The following is a 15808-nucleotide window of genomic DNA, read 5'->3' as shown; positions in this document are numbered from 1 at the left end:
TCTGGGGGGTTTCTCGACCATTAATTACTCCACGAGTCAATGTTTGGTTGCTGTGGAACAAATACACTTGAGCATTGCACGTGCATGCCTCATCTATAGTATGCTGAATTCAGATAATGAAGGTCGCATTGACTTACATTTGACGACTATCACTGGTAGCTCTTCAAATGGAGGGAATTCCTCTGCAAAACTCGTTGTTACCCTAGCTTAGTTTTACGATATTTGCCGAATTTATGGGTAATATTAAAACTATTGTCCACAGCTAGACTCAAGCTAAAATCATTCGCATTGCATCTAACGACTCCACTACGAATTGCCAGCGAGAACCTTCATTCCAAGCTATTTACAGAAATTATACGTAGCGGAGAACGCTAAGGTACACCAAGCGGGAGAAGACACTGTTTCGGGAGAGAAATAAGAGACTAGGTTGATTAACCTCTGGTGAATAAAGAGCAGGTCGCCTGTTGAGTACGTGTATGCCACTGACACGATTGTTACTTGTTTGGAACTATTTTGTGTTTGTTTGTTTGTTTGTTTGTTTGTTTATTGAACATAAAGCATATACAGTAATAATTTGACAGAAAATAAGGTAAATAAAAGAGTAAAGAGGAAAGAGAAATTAGTCATCATTCAACACAGTTATTATGTTCAAGGGAGTAGGAAGAAGTAAAGAACTTATCTAGTCCTACCCCGTGTTATATGTTTATATCTATTGAATCATTTTTATATCAATCAGAAAAGAAACAAAGTAAGAACAAAGAAGTTTCCATTAAGGCTCATACTTTACCCTTAACCGTGATATTTTTATACTTTTGGTTTGTATCGGGAATTTATACATACACACCCTGGCACTCTTGTGTTAATTTTCTCTTGTATTCATAATGGATATTTCAATACCTTTCTCTATTTATCAACCTAGTTCTGATTCATTATATTTAATGTTTAGAATTTATCATTTTAACTCTGATTGTTGTAGGTAGTTTGTACTATTTTTTTGAATTTGTTTTTGAACTCAGCAAGCGATTTACTCATTTTCAGGTCCGTTTCGAAATTATTCCACAGATTAACACCTTTGTTAGATATACTTCTTTGCTTGATGTTTGTTCTTGTTTTGAGTTTTTTGAATAAGTTGGTACCTCTTAATTCATAGCTGCTTTCTCGAATTTCGAAAAACTTCAGAATGTTTTGGCAGAGCAGGTTATTGTGTACTTTGTACATTAATTGGGCGATTTTAAAGTCAACCAGGTCATGAAATTTCATCGTATTTAATTTGATAAATAATGGATTTGTGGGTTCCGTATATTTCGATTTATTAATAATTCGAATTGCTTTTTTTTGTAGTTTTAAAATAGGGAGTGTGTTTGTTTTGCAGGCATTTCCCCATATTTCCACACAGTTGGTCATATATGGTAATAATAATGAAGAGTATAATGTGTACAAAGATCCCTTATTTAGCACTTCCTTGGTTTTGTAGAGGATCCCTATGGTTTTGGCAATTTTTCTTTTTACGTTATCGATATGTGGCTTCCAACATAGTTTTGAGTCTATTACTAATCCGAGAAACTTGGTTTCATACGCTCTTTCTATCTCAATTGAGTTTACCATAATTTTAGCTTGGTGTTTGATTGGTCTTGTGCCAAAAACAATTAAGTTCGATTTTTTCAGGTTAAGTGACAATTTATTTCTGTGGAACCAGTTTTTTAATTTGTTTAATTCGTTTTCTACGGTTGTCAGGAGCTGTTTCAGATTTATTCCAGAACAGTAGAAAGTTGTATCATCAGCAAATAGGACACATTTCAATTGTTTTGAGACCTTGCAGATATCATTTATATATAAGATGAATAGTTTTGGACCAAGCACTGACCCCTGAGGAACTCCATGAGTGATTTTCAGTTGATTCGTTTTTTTATTGTTGAGCTGCACGTACTGATATCTGTTTTCTAAATAACTTTTTATCCATTTATAAGCTACACCTCTAATGCCATATCGTTCTAGTTTTTTTAATAATATACTGTGATCTATTGTGTCAAAAGCTTTTTTTAGATCTAGGAAGACCCCAACAGTAAATTCTTTGTTATCTATATTAGTGGCTATTTCTTCCACAAACTCCATAACTGCCATTGAGGTGGTCCGTTTTTCCCTGAAGCCATATTGATTCTCACTTAACAGCGCATGTTTTTGTATAAAGCTATCAAGTCTGCGAGAAAATAGTTTTTCTAATATTTTTGAAAATTGTGGTAGTAATGATATTGGTCTATAATTTGTAAACAGATGTCTTTCTCCACTTTTATAAATTGGAATAACTTTAGCAATTTTCATTTTTGATGGAAAGATACCAGCTTTGAATGACAGGTTGCATATGTGCGTGAAAGGTCGCACTACATATTCTATAATCTGCTTTATTATTGTCATATCAATATTAAAGCAATCGGTTGACTTTTTATTTTTAAAAGTTTTTACAACATTTGATACTTCTTCTTGTTTTACAGCAGTAAGGAACATTGTGGAGGAGTTTTTTTCACGTATCTATCTATTTCAAACAAGTTTGTTGGATCAGGTATTTGTTCTGCTAGGTTACTGCCGATGTTGACAAAATACTCATTAAATTCAGTTGCTATTTCTGCAGTTTTTTCCAGAATAGTATTTTTGCCTTTGATAAAATACTCTGGATAATCCACTTTTTTAGGACTATTTCTGATTACTTGATTAAGTATTTTCCATATTTCTTGTGTATTACTTTTATTCTGCTCTAATAGTGCATGATAATGATCTCTTTTACTGGTTCTTATAATCTTTACTAGTTTATTTTTATAGGTCTTATATTTTTTTCTGCTTCTTTGGAAGGTTACCGTGTTCCATGTCCATATAAATAAAGGGGGTGGAGCTTCTCTGTGTTCATCTGACAGTGACTGCGCTGAGACACGTCGAGAGTTCAGCGGGGCAGTGTCTGGATGGGATTTTCGGTTCATTTGGATCGGATCAGTGAAAAGAGCCGGCCCTTTTAGGCTCTCAAACGGCTCTTTCAACTTTAGCTTTTCTTTTAAATATTTATGACAAATTTAGCATACATTTTGATAAATGACCTGGTGAACTAAATATTGCACTCGACTGACTGCAAATAGTAATAGTAATTTATCAAGCAAAGAAAAGGGTTTTTACTTATTTCATTGAACATTAAAAAGGCTCCAAACAATAAACAAAATTAAACTTCAACCAACAACAAACATGCTGCATCATAACAAAAATAGTGAGTCGTAACTGCAACAGCAGCAGCGAACAAAACAAACATAAGCTACTGCTTGTTTAATTTTAAATTTGCATTCAACAAAACTAAATACTTCAACTTGGATGGGCTGATTCGGCTCCTTCTCTCAGTAATTATTTGTAACCTACCAAGCCCCTTGCCACTCCCCTTTCTCTTCCCGCCTCCCTCTCTGAGCATGGTAGCTGAGCCACTGCCAAACCTCGCTTCAGACCGGCTCTCATCATTTAATTCAAAGAGCCGGCTCTTTGTACCGGCTCGTTTGCGACCGACACATCACTAGTGCAGTGGTTGCGACCACACTGAAAATAAGAAAACATCTCCAGTGTTGTGCCTTGAAACAAGTGGAGTCATTCGAAATGATGTCTACACAAAACCATCGAAAGACTTCCGCGCAAGACGGACCAACAGACTTGAGAAAAACAAAGTTTGCAACCATGGCTTAAATCCACTAGAGTACTAGTTTACCTTAGATGTGAACTTTATAATTTTATATTGCTCTGTTTTGATTCCCTAAAAATAGCTGTTAAAGGAGCTGTTGTGTGACAAAATATTTTTTTCACTGTTGTTGATAGACAGTAATATTTTGTGAGAAATTATTTGTGAATAACTGCTCCAAGTGAAAAATGTTCATGTAAAATTGAAAATCGAAATTGTTGTTTCAGTAAATATGAGCATTTTGCACTCACACACACACACACACACACACACACACACACACACACACCAGTTTTATCCACATGGTGATGCCTGCTAAAGAAGTCTTTGTGAACAAAAACTTTGGCTGGACAGAATATCAAATGGTCCTTTGTTTTTGTGTGGAAGAAAAGTTCCAAATGTTACAATACCATGTTTGTGAATCTTGTTATCATTTTAGTTACATACAGTATACAGCATATATATTACATATATATATGGAGAGGGAGAGAGAGGGAGGGAGGGAGGGAGGGAGAGAGAGAGAGAGAGAGAGAGAGAGAGAGAGAGAGAGAGAGAGAGAGGGAGAGAGAGAGAGAGAGAGATCTATACGAAGATATATCATTCCGCCATAGCCTCCAAAATGGTGGCTCATGACGTCACGACACGCAGTACAGGAGCCTTGTTGACGTGCTCAGTCAGTGTGATGAAACGCTTTTGTCGTGTCGCCTTTTATTTGACAAAGCTCAAGAGTCATGTCGAAAGGACCAAGAGGATTTGAATGCACCCACAGCTGATGAATTATCTTGGGATCAGGAGCGTTTCGGGATAAACTAGGTATGTGCGTCAAACGTCAACAGTTAATATTCTTCGAAGCCAACATTGTCAGAAATACAATTTCAACAAGATACCAGTGATATTAGGATCGTTTTCCTGTTCCAAATATTTATATATTGTGTATTGAAATATTCTGGCAAAATTAATAAGTCTGGAGATTTTATGTTTGACCTTTTTGTTGAATCCGAGAGTCAAATTTGCTTTCTCAATATACATGATCTGTGTGGTTCCTGATTTTCCAAAGACCGCTGCTAATTGGAAATCTTGGTCAACATAGAAACAGACGACATACAACAATTTTGATCAGTAATTGGTGAGTCCAAGTCGTGGACAATATATAAATTGTCGACATTGGATTATCGTACAAACTGCCGAATCGATTTTTCTAAACATTAATCATCCTGGACGAGATGACGCGAGCAGCGGGATTTTGGTATTGCTGTCGGGTTTCGCGGGCTCTTTTAGCGGCGGAGGTAATTTTAACAAGCGGGGCCACGGAACCGGACGACGAAGCCGGCCGAATTGCCTCAGTTAAAAGCTAGCTACTCAGGACTACGCTTTCGAACCTCTCCCACGCCGATCCGTCACAAACAAAACGGGTGATCTGGAAGTGCAATTAGCGGGAAGACGTTATGTCGGGCTGTTGTATTTCTGAATAGCAGAATCTTGCTATACTTCAGTGAACCTGTACCTGAGGATAACCGTGGCACAAGCTGAATTTTCATCGCCAAATGAATATGCCCATTAATGCGCAGTATACACCTTATGATAACTTCATTGAATGCTTGACAACTTCACTGAATGCTCATGACCGTAGTTGTGTGAAACATGCTTCAGAAAATTAAGTGAAAACAAACAGGACACTGAACTGTGACCTACTGTCATAATAATAGTTAATACATTTTGGAATACACATGGCCACAGCTCGTTGAAGCGCAGCTATGGTGGTTGATCACTTGTTTTCATTTTGGTGCTTCAAAACTTGCCATGAACAGTAAAATGTTTGGGGTTGTGCCTTTATTTTAAAAAAATGTGTGCATGTATGTGTGTGCAATTTGCAATGTATAAAGGCCACTGCTTAACGAATTATTTTACGAGTGATTTATTCTTGAAGCATTAATATTAAATATATATATACAGTGGGCGGCCCGGTGATCAAGTGAGTCATTAGCGCTGTCACGTACAGTGGTGGTGGCGGACCCCAAAAAGCAGGCAAAAAAGCAGCAAGATGGAGGAGCAGGGTGGACTTGACAAATTGTTTTGATAAAAACACAGAAAACTAAATCCAAAACAAAGTAAGAAGAACAAAAAAAGGAATCCAATAGAAATTTTAAGATATGAAAGGTAAAAAATACAGTATGTGCTGCTACTCGCAGCTCCGATTTTTCTGAACGCAACACACTCATAGCTGCTCTTCCATTGGCTATTACCAAGCATCATCCTGGCATCCCATTGGCTCAGAGGGACCTCTGACCGTATGCAGCGTCCTCGTCATTCATCCCTTGGGCAATGAGGTGATCCGATGGTTTTACGAAAATGTGAATCACCCAGAAAAAGTGTTCACCAGTCGGGCGATCGCTCACGATGCTGATGCTTGTCTTGGACATTTTCGAAGGATTGTTAAAAGCCGACAAAAACAATACGGTATGCAAAAACCACTTCTGAGAGAGAACATGAACTAAAGAGGGCAAAAAAACGAGGACAAAGTTAAAAGTAAAATTACCGTCTGTTTTATTCTTTATTCTTGGTTTTTTAAATGATGCACAACTCTTAATTTATTTCTTACATATTTTTATGCATTTCTTTATGCTTCATAAAGCAGTTATGTCTGAATTTTCGGGGGCTTGGAACGGATAAGGACATTGACAGGGAAAACGCGTTTCTACTTCCAAAATGTTCAAAATAAGACATTTCTTCCAGAACATATCCATTTATAAGTAGAGGTACCACTGTCATGTATGATACGTGTCTTCGGGCTGCATCTCTCACCATGTGTTCTGTTTTTAACAGTGATGGCTATTCCCCAGGCACTTTATATCCTGCTGTGGAAGAAAATCACCCACTGCAAACGTAACAAGGTGCTGTTCTTTTTTGCTTTTGATTCTTCTGTTTAATTGTGTTCAGAAACAAGAGTTTAACTCTCAAAGCTGATTTGCTGGGTTTCACACAGCAATGTTTTTGGAACATTAGACCTCACATATCAAAGGGAAAAAGTTGACAATTTTGTGTGGTGTAAACCAGATGACCAACACAATTAGATTTTGCTGGCTGCGTGCGGTGGGGCCACTATGACCAAGCAGCTGCACAGGAAATGTTAAAAAAAAACGGATGAGAGGGTGGGGGGGACATGACAAACAGCACACACAACACATATCTTCTCCGAGAACCATGAGGTGATACCCCTCTAAAAACACAATTCCAAAGAAGTTAAGTACAAAAACATGGTATTTCGTGGACAAACTAATGAACATTATTGTTTTACGGGGAAGTTTTCTCATTGTGACGCTGCGAAAAAAAGGGATGCCGGAAACAAAAGGCTGTGTAAGTTTAAGAATGCTTCAAAAACAAACAAAAAAAAAAAAACCCAGCTGTTTGGAATGTTCTTTAGGTGAACAGGTTAATTAGAAACATGGACGGGTATGAAAGGAGCATCCCCAAAAATCTTTGTTGGTTAGTTAAGTTAGTTGTAGTTAAGATGGGAGTATGGGTCACCACAGTTTCAGAAGTTTTTTTTTCAAATTAGAATTTGGAAGTCCTACATGGAACTCAAAAGTAGTCTGCGAAATTTATGGCAAGGTGCAGCTTATTCCATTTATATGCAATTTTTCATACCGCATGCTAAATGTCACGGACGAACAGGCTTCCCTCACACTGCAGCGACTGATACCCAATTCAGATTTTTTTTTGTCTGATGTTTTGATGTTTTCTTTGACATTACACAAACAAATGCAACGTCAAATGTTAACGGAATACATCTGTGATGTGCCACGCATGCGCACAAAGTCCGCCGTCATGTGACCTGCACAAAATAGATCACGCAGCAGTGTAGCTCTTTCATCCTTCTCTCATGGCCGCCTGCGATGTTTGGAGTAATTTATTCTTCTTATTATTTTTTTTTTATGATGGTTTGTATTTATGTAAATGTAATTCCGAATTTGAAGATTACCACCATATCGAAATATTGAACTTTTTGACCCTTTCCTGGAAGGTAAATGAAGGATACATCCAAGAAAATATTTCTGACAACAACAGTACATTGTAATGCTAGATGAGCATTTTTTAAATTTTGCTTCCACCACTGATGAAACTTGTTTACCGGTACGTGCGGGGAATACAAAACAGATGGTGCATTTTGGTTTGCATAATCAATTCAGTGCTGGTGGATAATCTTGGGTTGACTGCACTATCCAGGATTACATGTAATAAAATGATCAAACACAGAAGCGGGAGGGGATCTACGGAGGTGGTAGAATTGTTTTGTGGAAATGAGATGATGCGTTTCTCTTCAGACATCTACTATTGATGACATCACATTTCAGACATCACAAGACTCATTTCCCAAGGGAGTTTTTCCCTTTCAATGACTTGGATTTCGTCTGTCTGAATTGAAAATAATGCATAAAAACAGAAAATCAAGCGAGGAAATGACAAAAAAATTCTATGGCCCCCCCTACAGAATTAATTTTTTTATTTCCTCGTTTGTGAATACAGGACACAACAATTCACTGACATCTGATCGTTCTTTTGCATCTATGCTCAAGGAAATGCCAAAATTAATTCTATCGAGGCGCTACAGAATTTATTTTGTGATTTTCTATTTTGATGCATTCGTGTATTTTCAATTTTCGTCGTTTCATTGAAGTCATCGTGAATTTAAGTTTTTTTGGAGTCGGTCATGAACGCATCTCGAGTCAAATGAAGTGCTGGAGCTCCATCTAGTGCAGGGGTGGCCAACCAGTCAGAGACAAAGAGCCAATTTTTTTTACTGTGTTACTGAAAAGAGCCGCATCATACCCCTTCCTCTCGCACGCACACACACACACACACACACACACACACACACACACACACACACACACACACACACACACACACGTGCGCTCGCACGCACTCATGCCGGTGCCCATGCGCTCGCGCATATATGCACACACGCCACGATGAGCAACAGTCGGAACGGGCTGAAATGAACAAAAGCGAAAGATACAAACAAACAAATCTTTTTTTTTTCCCCCCACCCATTTCTTCTTCCTACCCCTTGCGGTTGACTTGGGACCAGTTCGCTGGCTCCCAGTCGATTCTGATCCATGTATTGGCCACCTTTTAAAATCAGAGATAATTCGCTGACTCGCTTAGCGTCGTTGTTTGCGCATGAGCGGTGATGCAGTCATCTGATTGGTTGCCCTCTTTGTCAATCAAGTAATGTGATTGATGATAGGCTGATGTAGTACGTTCTGTGGAGTTAGCGCCTTCGTTTGAATGGCATCGCCACTGCCAAGGTGTTTTTGACGCTTGTCGTGTGAAAGCCCGGGAGCCGCATTGAACTAGCCAAAGAGTCGCATGCGGCTCGCTCGCCGCGGGTCGGCCATCCCTGATCTAATGGATGCATTGTAGATTGCGCCTTATAGTCCAGTGCGTGCAATATATGAAAAAAATTACAAAATAGGCCATTCATTGAAGGTCAGTGTTGTGTCCAAGGACCGGCAACCCGAGGCCAAGGCCAAGGACTTGGAAAATTTTCCGAGGCAAGGCCAAGGCCAAGGACAAGAGAAATTTTCCGAAGCCAAGGACCAAGGACTTGCCTCCGAGGCCAAGGCCAAGGACCAAGGACTGATTTTGAAGCCGAGGCCTAGCTGAGGACATCTATAAAACAATGCTATCATACCACTTGGCAGGTCTTCATGATTTGCAACACCCCTCCATCATAACCCCTTGCACATGTCACTCCCTAACGCTTGAATGAAGTGTTTTTATTCAAAGAGTAGAACAGTCAAGGTACGTGTTGTTTATACTGAGAAAAAAAAATTACATTTATGAATTAATGTTTTAGTGCAGTAATTTTTTAATATGAAGTAAATCAACACTCAACAGGCATGACATGGCATGGAAGACAAGTTGAAAAATGACTGCATAGAAGTCAATCACTGCAGAAAAAGCAGAAATCTATCAGTGATAATTTTACAGTTTACCGGCAGCAGACTCGCTGAACAGAAAAGTATGAGGCCCATTATGCATTGAGAGAGTCCCAAATTTCGAATTCTGTAACGGTCTATTTATTCAATTGCATATGATAATAAAACAAACAACAACATTTACATACAATTATAAACAAATGCTTCAAAAATTTTTATAATTCAGTAGCAGGCCTGAGGATTTCGGAAATTCAGGGTAACCGTTTTTCGGTTCCGTCGGATTACCCAATGGGAAACCACGGTAACTAATGTTGGGTTCCGTAAACGTTCATCATGGGAACCCATTTTTCTATTTTGACTGATATTCATAATCAAGAATTCTGAAACTCAAAAGTATAATGTTTCAAGGGTAAATGTTTGAAAACTATGCATTAACAATGAACATTACATCAGCAGCTGTGTACGCCAGGTTTTTTCCAAAAAATAAATGGATCAGAAACTGGTGTACTCATGTGGCATCATCAGTGTTTTTTCCAATCTCACACTGCAAAGATTAATTTACTGGTAATCATTAATACAGGTAAATATTGATGTGGCTTGACAGCCTCTTCCCAAGACGATGCATGTGTAATCTACAATCAATTTGACGAAATAATCTAACACACGTCATCATTAGTTCTACCAACAGTTAACATTCGCATTACGACACCTTGTGACGAATGTTTTATTCATAAAGTTACCATGCTCTACAACCAGTAAATTATAGAATAACCAATACTGTTAAATCATATTTTTCATAGCGATTACCTTATAGATCCAATGACCAATTTGCCTCGTAATCGTGCCTCGCGTTGTATCTCGCTCTCGTGTTCTGTGCATATGTCACAGGTGAGTTTAGTGATACGCCCTTTGGACGATTCATCCGAAAAATTAGACTGGCATTCCCATTTCTTAAATGTCGTAATTCGTAGACCTTGGTGAGTTTTTTTCGCCGTCATCTCAAACTTTGATCCACGCGATTCCTCAGTTTGTGGACTAAAATAGCAACCCTCATGCGCACATAATGTTATCTGTTGCGTCCCCCCCAACACTGAAAACAAAACAAAATGAAAGCGAATTAGAAGAAACACACTCACAAACCACACCACACCACAAACACACATACAGGCGCAGTGAAATCGCATTGATCACACAGTCAACTCGTGTGCGGTGACTTTTATAATTAAACTATTTTTCGGTACTGTTCTCGCTCTCTTGCGTATGAGGGTAGCTTTGTGGTGTTAAATGTCCAGACGTTGCAGCCATTGGACAGTGGATTCATTAGGTGCTGTGAGGTTCAAGTTGCTTTCTGGTGTTCGATGAATGAGACAATAGTAGATGAGATGTTCTGCAGTTTGGGGTTCTGGTCCACAGTCGCAGAATGGTGATTCGACGAGACCCCTGTTCTTAGGCAGTTGAGTCGTACCCAGACTTTCCGGGGTAGCGTTGAGCCAGGTGGGGGTTCGGTGTTAGGTTGGACCGTGAACTGGTTGGGTCTTGCAGTTTTATCCCAACTACTTCTCCACGCTTCCAGGATGTTAAAGTTGGAATCATGAAGTTCTGCAGCATGATGAGGGAAAGCGGGGCGAGATTTTAGCCTTTGGCGCTGTCCAGGTTGTACCTCGGCGATCAACTGGTTTAGGGCATGGTTTTTGTCCAGCACAGCATGTTGAGCAAGGCAGTGAATAGCTTTTTCTCTACGTAAGCTGGCTGGGGCAATGCCTGCCAATACTGGTAGGAACTCCGTGGGGGTGGGACGCAGACATCCGGTGATTGTCCTCATGATGTCGTTGAGGGCAACATCTATCTTTGAATGGGTACTTCGGCACCACACTGGTGTTGCGTATTCAGCTGTGCTGTAAGCAAGCGCAAGAGCACTTGTACGGAGTGTGTGAGTGCTTGCACCCCAGGACGAACCAGCTAGGCGTCTCAACAGATTGTTTCGAGCTATTACTTTGGCACGAAGACCATCTATGTGCTGTTTATATGTGAGCTGTCGGTCGAGCTTCACTCCTAGGTACGTGGGGGATGGGTTATGTGGGAGTGGAGTCCCATGCAGGTAGACAGAGAGTTGGCGCTTGGATTCCATGTTGTTTAGGTGGAAAGGTGTGATGGTAGTCTTTGCCAAGCTCAATTTAAGTCTCCACGTTCTCAGGCATTCCTATATCAGTGCCATATCAGCAGTTAGTGAATTTTCCACCATGCGCTAGCTTTTGTGGGAGTAGCATAGTGCAAGATCGTCAGCATATCCATATTGATGAGACTTGGTTTTGGGCATGTCGCTGATATAGATGTTAAAGAGCATAGGCGAGAAGCATGATCCCTGTGATACTCCATTTCTCAAGCGGCGGGGTCGACTGCATTGTCCGTCGCTGGTCTTTAGCACAAAACTTCGGTTTGCCAGAATACTGCTCAGGAAGCGTACCATTTGCTTGTCCGAAATCATCTGGAGAAGCTTCAGTATCAGTCCTTGATGCCATATAGTGTCATATGCCGCAGTTAGGTCAACCAAGATGACTCCAGCCTTGTTTCCCTTCTCGAAGTTAGGTGTCTTCAATATTACTGGTCAGCTTGATTATTTGCTGGGTGGTACAGTGTCCATGTCGGAAGCCAGCTTGTTCTTTAGGCAGCTGGGGGTCAACCACTGAGTCAAGTCTGGTCAGGAGAAGTCATTCCAAGATCTTATACGGAACACATAGCAGTAAGATAGGGCGGTAGCTCCTTGGGTCATCGGGAGGTTTATGTGGTTTCAGCAGGGAAACCACAGTGGCTTTCCGCCAGATCTTAGGTATAGACTGGTGCTTCATACAGGCCTTAGAGGTATCTGCATAGCCAGTTCATGCATTTTGGGCCACAGTATATCAAGAACTCAAATGGAATATTATCAGGACCTTGAGCTTTGCCAATCTCGATCTGATTGATGACAGAGGTTAGCTCTTTGATGGAAAAGGGAGCTGAGAGGAAACCATCAACGCTTGGAGCATTCCATAAACTGGTGCATTCTTGTTTCACTCGGAGGTCATGGGCTTTGTCAGCCTCTTTATACTTTCCATTATCTAATAGCTGATGTGCAATCGAGTTGGCAGCGACAGGGCAGCGTTTGGGTTGAAAGCTGCGTTCTGTGAGGCGATTGAAGGCCTTCCAAGCCACTCGGCTGGAGTGAATGAAGTCTATGCTTTGGACCGTGTCTTCCCAACGTTTCTTACGCTTCGCGTCGAGGCATTGCACTAGATCGGTGGAAGTCTTGGTTGCTTCTTCACTGGTTGCGGCAGACAGGAAGTCTTTGTAGTGGCTGTCACACTCCTCGTCCCATGTTGGTATGAATTGGTGACGGTAGCCGCGTGGAATTGTTCTTATTGCGGCTTTGTATAGAGCTTTACAGAACGACATATAGGACGTATTCAGGTCTGCTGATGTTGGGTCTGGTAGGTGACAGATCTTGTTATCAACTAAGCGCCTGAATTTGGGCCAGTTGGCTTTTCGAAAGTTCCATCTCTTCACAGCTTTGCTTGGTATTGGCCTGATTGGATTAGCCGGGAGTATGAGTGATGGTCTATGCTGTGACTTGGGAAATGGACTGAAGATCAACCGCTCTGGTATGGGTCCATTAATGTCGGTAAAGGCTAAGTCCGGGTTCGTTGTTGTGTTCCATCTTCTGGAGTGGAAGCTGTCCGGTTGTTTTGGATCATAGAGCAGTTGCATTGGAGAGGCCCAGCTTTCAAGTGTTTCACCATCTGGATTAGTGGTTTGGCAGCCCCATGTGATGCTATGGGAATTGAAATCTCCGCTATATATGCAAGGAGAGGCAAAGGCAGGAATGGAATTGCCTTGCAGTTTTGTGCTTGGTGGTTTGTACACATTGACTACGGTGGTGCCTTCAATTTCCGTTGCCGTCCATTCCACTTCACTGTCACTTTGCGATGAGTTGATCGGGTTTCAGGTGGCAGAGTTCTTCACAAAAGTGGCTATTCCATGTATGCTGGTGTTGGTGCAAGCAGCCAGGTTGTAACCAGAGATCTTGAGTTTGGAATGATCCAGTGAGTGGGTTTCCTGCAGGAGGATTGCTGTTGCATTGTGCTTTTCCATAAGGTGTTCTATGATTGCACATTTTGCTTTAGTAAGGCCTTCCACATTTAGCTGCATTATTGTCACTCCGGCCCATGCAACAGATGTATTTGCATGCCCTGATCAGGGCACGTGCTCTGGGCCGGTTCTTCCTCACAGCTCTCCGGGGCCGAAGGTTTATCCTTTTACCACCCCGGCGGGAGTTGTTGCTGTCTCTGATTGTTGACATTCGCTCTACACATTTGTAGATTACCAGGGCTCACCACGTGGAGGTTGTCAACGTGAGCCCCTCGGTACCGTTAAAAATGACGCCACGGAAACGACACGCTACCGGTAACGATTGTTACCGTGAAAATCCTCAAGCTTGCCGTAGTTTTTTTTGGGTTTGTTTGTTTGCTTGTTTGTTTTTACTGAGAAATTTCCTTGCATCCCAAAAACGCACGTTATTTGGAACTGTGCGTCCCGATGGAAAATTATGCGTCTCGGACGCGGGACGCAGAGGTAACGAGATGGCTGATCTCGAAACATTCTCTGAGTACTACTATTATTACCACTACCACTAATACTACATTAATTAATTTAATACTTTCAACTTCACAATAATATTAAAAAATAATTAAATCAACTATGATTTTAAACTATGTATTATCAATATGCATTATTCCAAACATGAGAAAGCATTCAGCAAACATAACTGGAATCGAGCAAAAGGACTTCAAATCCCAACGGCCAAACCCGGAAGTGAACTGCCGGCAGTACTGACTCCAGCTGTAACGCAAATTACTTGGTTCAAACAAACATTCTAGTGCCACCGCACAAACGTGACGACTGTGCAAAATTAACTAAATAAACGACACCACTGTTACAGAAAGACTTTACACACTATTTAAACTGCCGATCGCGAACGGAACGAACCGTGATTGAAACTAACTGTGATGCCGCTCTTTATACGTTACGCTAACTGTCACCTGTCAGTGGCAGACCCGCCCCTCTTTAAGCGCCAGATAAGTCCATCAATATGGGTTTCCCTGGATGGGATTTATTTGATTTCTTCGTGATTTTTGCGGTCCTCTGACCCACTTTATACTTGTGGACGAGGGATTAGAGCCTCGAATCCCTCGTTGTGCCCGAGGACCGGCAACCCGAAGCCAAGGCCAAGGCCAAGGACTTGACTCCCGAGAACAAGGCCAAGGACTTGACTCCCGAGGCCAAGGCCAAGGACCAAGGACCGACCTTCGGTCCTCGAGCCGGTCCTCGAGGCCAAGGACCGGCTCGAGGACCACAACACTGCTGAAGGTGCGCCTAATAATCCAATGCGCCTTTTAGCGCGCAAAATATGGTATTTCCTTCCACTGCTAAGCAGATGACTGTCAGCTCAATGTCCCACTGAGCAAAAAAGACGCTTTCTCATTATCGGCCACTTTATCTTGCCTGGAGGAAATCAAAACCTGGGTGGCACAAAATGTATTGAATTTCAATTCAAAGAATGCTGCTGCTCGCCTCTTGACTGGTACTCGTAAGAGGGAGTACATAACTCCTACTCAAGCATCCCTTCACTCACTCCCTATACATTTTAGAGTTCTTTTTCAGATCCGATTATTTGTATTCAAATCTTTAAATGACCTTACCTCTCTGAGCTCATCCACCACGACCAGGGATGTGTCCAAGGACCGGCAACCCGAGGCCAAGGCTAAGGCCAAGGACTTGCCTCCAAGGCCAAGGCCAAGGCCAAGGACTTGGAAAATTTTCCGAGGCAAGGCCAAGGCCAAGGACTTGAAAAATTTTCCGAGGCCAAGGCCAAGGCCAAGGACCAAGGACTGATTTTGAAATTGAGGCCTAGCCGAGGACATGTATAAAACAATGCTATCATACCACTTGGCAGGTGTTCATGATTTGCAACACCCCTCCATCATAACCCTTTGCACTCCCTAACGCTTGAATGAAGTGATTTTATTCAAAGAGTAGAACAGTCAGGGTACGTGTTATTTATACTGAGAAAAAGAAATAAAATCATATGATATACATTTATGAATTAATGTTTTAGATCAGATTCAGATTCAGA

The 15808-nt window shown here is 41.1% G+C and overlaps 1 protein-coding gene across 1 annotated transcript in view; it reads left to right on the top strand.

The window, feature by feature from the left end:
* Positions 1-4263: 4263 nt before the first annotated feature.
* Positions 4264-15808, top strand: part of LOC109526180 (ATP-binding cassette sub-family A member 1-like) — a 147281-nt gene continuing 135736 nt past the window's right edge. The window contains exons 1-2 of the mRNA XM_019887291.1: positions 4264-4513; positions 6524-6591. Of these exons, the coding sequence (XP_019742850.1) occupies positions 6526-6591 (66 nt within the window). The 5' untranslated portion in view covers positions 4264-4513; positions 6524-6525. The remainder of the gene's footprint in view (positions 4514-6523; positions 6592-15808) is intronic.

This window comes from Hippocampus comes, unplaced genomic scaffold, assembly GCF_001891065.2.
Source record: "Hippocampus comes isolate QL1 unplaced genomic scaffold, H_comes_QL1_v1.1 scaffold160, whole genome shotgun sequence".
Taxonomy (NCBI): Eukaryota; Metazoa; Chordata; class Actinopteri; order Syngnathiformes; family Syngnathidae; genus Hippocampus; species Hippocampus comes.
This window is presented reverse-complemented; position numbering and strand designations above follow the sequence as displayed.